At 34.0% G+C, this 6,275-nt stretch overlaps 1 protein-coding gene across 1 annotated transcript; it reads right to left on the bottom strand.

The window, feature by feature from the left end:
* Positions 1-1,499: 1,499 nt before the first annotated feature.
* LOC145126731 (uncharacterized) lies at positions 1,500-1,973 on the bottom strand. Its single transcript, XM_079062039.1, has one exon. The coding sequence runs from the start codon at positions 1,971-1,973 to the stop codon at positions 1,500-1,502; it is 474 nt and encodes a 157-aa protein (XP_078918165.1).
* Between the last annotated feature and the right edge of the window lie 4,302 nt (positions 1,974-6,275).

Raw genomic sequence — 6,275 nt, 5'->3', positions numbered from 1 at the left:
TACATATTCCAGTTCTAACGGTTCGGGTTCCGGTCCGATTCCAGTTCCGGACCGATTTTCTGGTTCTTAATCTCATCCCTAGTGTTAAGGACCATTAGGTCTTTACGTTGTAACTTATGTACCTGTATTGACTATGACATCCTTAGGATTTTATTTTAGCCAATCTTGTACTCAAAAGATTTTTATATAATTGAGATTTTCTACAAATAAAGTATCATGATTTTTTTAAAGCGTAAAGAAAATTTCTTTTTGGTTATGAAAAATAAGGGATATCACAGAAAATCCTTTCGCACTTTATTATTGGAAAGTTTCTTAGGTTTCATACTCTACAAAACATTCAATGAAAACAACAAAAGTCAAACAACTCCAATTTTTTAGAAATAATTAAGAAAATTGATTATCCGCGGTTACCATGGCTTAGCGGATGAATTGTCGTGCCATGGCTGAAGAATAGATCGAGAAAAACCTCGATTTTTCAGCCTAAAATCCATCCTAATGTCAATAAATGTGCTTGAACTTGATAGGTTTGAACAATTTTCTAACAAGTTGGTCTTAAATGACTAAATACCACAAATTCTACGACGGTAACTAAATTATTCAAGAATCTTGACATTATCATGTAAATAAAAACCTAGATTTAGAGTTGGAAAGTTAAAGAATGTAAATCATACCTCTTGGGGAAGATTGATTTGAAAATTTGACAATCCATTGGACAATTTTGATAAAATCGACTCAAGTTATGAAGAAAACGTCGTGGGATTTGAAAATTAGGGAGAAAGTAAAAAGTAAATCTTTAAGTTGAAGAATAAGACCTTTTTTTTCTTACCTGGGTCGATTGCCACGACATGGCATCAGACTAGCCACGCATGGTAATGCTCCAACTCACGATAAACGGGAAAAATCGCTTAGCCATGGCGCGGGAAAGGTTTAACCACGCCGTGGTGAGTGTCAAATTGTAATTTTAAGCTAATTTTCAAAACCAAATTACCATAAACCCCATATTTACACAAATTCAGAGACCGAAATGACAGCTATCCAAATTAAAAGCTGAAAACTATCCTAAAGAAAAAAGATAGAAAGAAAAATTCAAATCACCCTCCGGTTGCTTCCCGGGAAGCGCCTCTTTTTGAGGAGTCGTGAGCCGGACTCCTTACACTCTACGTTTTCTTCGGTGGGAATGGAATCTCCTTGAATCCTTGCATCTCTGGCCTCTTCCTCTTGAAAGAAACTCTCCTTCGACATGCCTTCTTCGAATTCTCCTCGTCTTTTTGCTTATCATTAGATCCTTTCAAACTTTTCTTCTTTTTGTCCTTAAGTTCTTTCTCTTCGTTGTTCCTCTCATAAGGATTCGTAAAGGTAAAAGTCTCAAATTCATTGGAAGATGTAATCCTTGGCTTAGTACGTTTTACTACTTCTTGCTAAACATCTTCCTCTTCTACAGACTTACACCTACTCATCATCTCTCCTTCCATCATCTTTTCCAATTCCACAAGCTTGTTTTATTCTTTATCATCTTCGCCCAATTCATCAATTTCTTCCATAAAGAATAAATCTTTATTAGCATCTGAATTGATTGAATTTTCCTTTGCTCCAAAAGTTATTTCCTCATCCCTAACTCGTAATGTGAGTTTAGAATTATGGATATCTACTAATGCATGAACAATACTTACGAAAGGTCTTCCTAAGATGATTGTCCAATATTCCTCATATTTAATGTCTAATACTACAAAATCAACCGCAAACACAAATTTTCCAACCTTGATCAACAAGTCTTTAATGGTCCCTTGTGGATAAGTGATAGATCGATCTTCCATATGAATAGCCATCCGAGTGGTCTTCAACTTTGGTGAGTCGACGTTCATGTAAAAAGAATAGGGTATGAGGGTGATGATTGCTCGAGAATCAACCAATGCATTTATCTTTATTAAATTTCCAAATTCACAAGGCAATGTTAATCTCCCTGGATCTTCCATTTGTACTTGGATACCATCTTTAACAACAGTTGAACTTTTTATCACTAAGAATAGGGTATGAGGTTGATGCTTGCTCAAGAATCAGCTAATGCATTTATCTTTATTAAATTTCCAAATTCACAAGGCAATGTTAATCTCCCTGGATCTTCCATTTGTACTGGGATACCATCTTTGACAGCAGTTGAACTTTTTATCATTAAGTATTACATTGGAGACCTTATCTAGTTAACCCCGATTTCCTATTTGACTTTTCAAGAATTTCTCGTACTTATGTATTTTTGCAATCATATCCAAAAATTGTATATTGATTGAGAGTGACTTTACTTGTTCCATGAATTTCTTATGTTCTTGATCTAGCAGATTATTCTGTATCAAAACTTGGTAGTCTATTGGTGGATGATATAGTTCAAATGGAAAACCTTCTGGGATGGTTTAAGTTTCCACGCCGTGGTGAAACTATCACCACGCAGTGGCAACTGTACAAAGCTCGAGTTTTTTTTATCATTCTTTCTTCGGCTTGAGCGGACTGCATTTTGGTGGTACCTAAGAAACTAGTGGGCTTCTATTTTCTCCGTCTTCAGTTTTGGCTGCTAACACTTGTGCTTTTGAACTTGAACCGTTATTATTTGAATTAATACTTGGCAACCATTCCTGAAAGAGGTTGGTCAATTGAACCACTTGCATCTCTATGTCACAATCGATTCTTGTTAGTTCCTTAAGGTAGCATCCGTATTGTCATGCCTCTTTTCACCTGCTGCCATAAATCTATTCAATACTGATTCAAAATCGGGTTTCTTTTCAACCTGAATTTACTCTATTTGATAAAACCCACGATCTTGTTATTGGTATTTGTCTTCTTTTTCTTTTTGGTATTCTTCATATGGCTTCCATTCTTTCTTTGGTATGCTCCGATCTTCATCAAACCAATCACTGCTTGAGTAGCAAACTTGAGCTTTCATGTTCCCATTTTCATCAAAATCATAATTCTTAGTAAGATGTGTCCCACTACAATTACCACATTCAACTTGCATTGCATGAATTTATTACCCTATTTTCGTGATCCTCATATCCATCGAGTCTAGCTTTGCAAGAACTAAAGCTAAATTTTCTCTTCCTTCATCCACACTCACCTTGCTCCTAGTAACATATTCTCTTGGGTAATGATATTCTCGTGAGTGTTTAGTGAATTCTTCAGTATGAGCTTTGTTAGTAGTTGGATCCTTCTTGGTCATTGTTCCTTGAGAATCTAGAAGTTGTATCGTGCTCACATTTATCGCATCATATAAAATTGAAATCTCTTGCTGCACATTGAGATCATGTTAAGGGAAATTGAGAATCATTCCTTTATATCTTTCCCAAGCTTAATACAATGATTCGACATCATTTTGTTGGAAGTTCATTGTATTTTTCTTTAATTTAGCAACCTTTGAAGGAGGGCTAAATTGTTGAATGAACTCTTCCTTCATCCTATCCCATGTAGTGATGGCTCCTGGTGCTAGTGACTCCAACCAATCCTTTGTTGCATCTTTTAATGTGATTGGAAGCATTTTCAACATAACTGCATCTTTAGAAACGTTTGGCACATTGAAATAATTTTCTATTTCCAAAAATTCCTTAATGTGCTTGTATGCATCTTCATGATTCTTTCCAAAGAACGGGATATCCTTTAGCATGTCGAGGATGTGTCCCTTAAGTTCAAAGTTCATCATGGTTGAATTTCTGGTGTCATAATGCCTAGACCAAGATCATCCCGTATACGCCTCTTGTACTCCTCCATCATCATTGTCGCTATGTCTCCCATTTTGTTGTTGACTTCTCCTCACTCACTTGGATTGTTTCCTTCTGAATCACTTCCTATTTCTGGTTTGTATCATTCTCCCTTCTTGTCTGGAGACTTCTTAAAAGTTGAAAATTGGTCGGATTGGAAACTACTACTTGATACCTCGACCTTTTTATCCTTTTTCATGTGAAATGCAGATTCTGGATCGTCAAGCGGTGGCACAATTGAAAACTTAGATCCCCTGGTCATGTGCAACAAAGACAAAACAAAAGCAAACACATAAAAAAAATAAAAACAAAATAATCGAAAACTATTTTGCCAGTATCTGCGACGTGGTTTATGAATTACCACGCCGCGGTTTCTTCCCTTCACAATGAATCGATTTAAGCAGAAAAATTAACTTCCTGTGGTTTTTAACCCACAAAAGTATCGATTAACCAATAGCAGTTAAAACTCTAATTGAATAGTCGTTCCTCGGCAATGGCGCCAAAAACCTGGTATGTGTTTTTATATGTATACACTTTTAAAAGCTTTCAATTTATAACCCTTATCTATTTGACTAAACTAAAACACAGATTAGGCAGTGTACCTAGTCGCATAGTAGTGTAGTAAAGTAAGTACATGATCGAACACAGGGAATAGAGTCAATTTGGAATTTGAAATTTCTAAAACTTAATCTAATTATTAAAACAAAAAATAATGAAAAGGGGTCTTTATCTTATTTTTCAAGTTCAGAAAAACTTAATTGTCTATTAACTGGAAAGCAACTACAAACGAGTTTTAACCATATAATTAAGACACTTTCGTTTAGCTTCGAACCCCTTTCTTTTCCTATAAGTAATTTTGACTATGGCTTACTTCTGTTGGTTACCGATCACTAACTATCATGGTCACACTAATTAGCTTGCCTCAATTTATGACACTAAATCACATTAATGGTCATGTAGAGTAAGGACACTTAATTGCTTTTATTGAATATTTGGACTATGAATGACTAGATCTAGGGTTGTCTTCTTATGGCCAATTCAAACTAACTAGCAATTATTATGGTCAAATAATACTCTCTAACACATTTAAGCAACTAACTTTATTACATATACTAAGAGATGGTCAATCTCTAGCTCTAGCAATTTAATGGTCATAAAATACTAGGAATACTAATTCATGCAATTAAAGGCCAGTTAACTACACATAATTTAATGACAAGATAATAGAGATAGAAACATTAACATGCAAGGACTGATCTAGCAAACACAAGTAAAAACCAACATTGATAATCCATAGATCTAATATTAACTCGTAGTAAATTGAGGTTCATCTACACTAAACAAAAGCTAAGGGTATTAGCCCATGATTATAATATAAAAACAACTAATCAAATAGTAAATTAAGATCAACATCATTCAAACCGAATGCTTGAGTCGATTTCTTGCTAATTACTCTTCTTCTCTCTTCCTTCTGGTCAAAATCAACTATTATAGGGTTTCTCAAAAGTATACTCCCTCAAAAATTTCTATACCCATGGTCTTCTAATTCGTCCTTTATGTAGCAGGAAAAATTGTCACAAATTAGCCACCAAGCCGTGGCCAATTGCTTGCCAAATAGTGGTAATCGTTTCCTTATCGTAATCAACAACATATTCTATTTTAGTCGAGAACCTTCCAAACGCCACGACGTGGGACAGAGTTTACCACGTCATGGTCATTGATCTGAAATACACTTTTGAGGCATATGTGTTCTTTATTTCCAAACTTCACCCTCCAACTTCCAGTTTTTGCCCATTTTGGTCCCTTTTCTTCAAAAACGTCTCCTTTTGGCTGAAATATGTAATTTATGCAAATAAGTACCAAAAGTCCTTGTATTCAGACCAAAATACTACAAAAATATAGTGAAATAACTCATAAAAAAATATATAAAAATGACAAAATCAAGGTTCCATACCTTCGATATATCTATGTATTTTAGTAGGCACTGTTATATATAACACTCTGATAGTTGAAGTACTACTATACTTTTTGTATCTATTGACAGTACTATAAATAATGTTATTGCTTAGGTCATTTGTAACTTTTGCACTCTTATCATAAACACTTGTATAATTGTAACCATCTAGATAATATGAGCTGAAACAAGATATTATTTACTTCACTGTGTTCATTTACATACGAGATTCATACTTGATTGATATCTTGACTCTTCACTATGTACAAATCTATATATCTTTATAATCTTTGTCTTCCAATTTTTTTGGTTCAAGATAAATTTATATCTTGAACCTTAATCATTAAAAACTACTATGACTTTTCAACTTATCTATTAAATAGTACAACAAAAAAGTTTGTAACTAATAATACTTAAATAGTGAATTAAATATGATGTTAAATTTAGTGTTGGATAGTCTTATTGTTATTTAACTTATTAGTACTTCAATATATAATTAACGAGATCATTCAAGTGACATGATTCAAGTTAAATAATAATATTTTTACCATAAGAATTTGATATATTTATTCATAAACATT

This window comes from Lactuca virosa, chromosome 7 (assembly GCF_052849685.1).
Source record: "Lactuca virosa cultivar CGN04683 chromosome 7, Lactuca_virosa_CGN04683_v6, whole genome shotgun sequence".
Classification (NCBI taxonomy): Eukaryota; Viridiplantae; Streptophyta; class Magnoliopsida; order Asterales; family Asteraceae; genus Lactuca; species Lactuca virosa.
The sequence above is the reverse complement of the archived record's forward strand: the minus strand, read 5'-3'. Positions and strand labels throughout refer to the sequence as shown.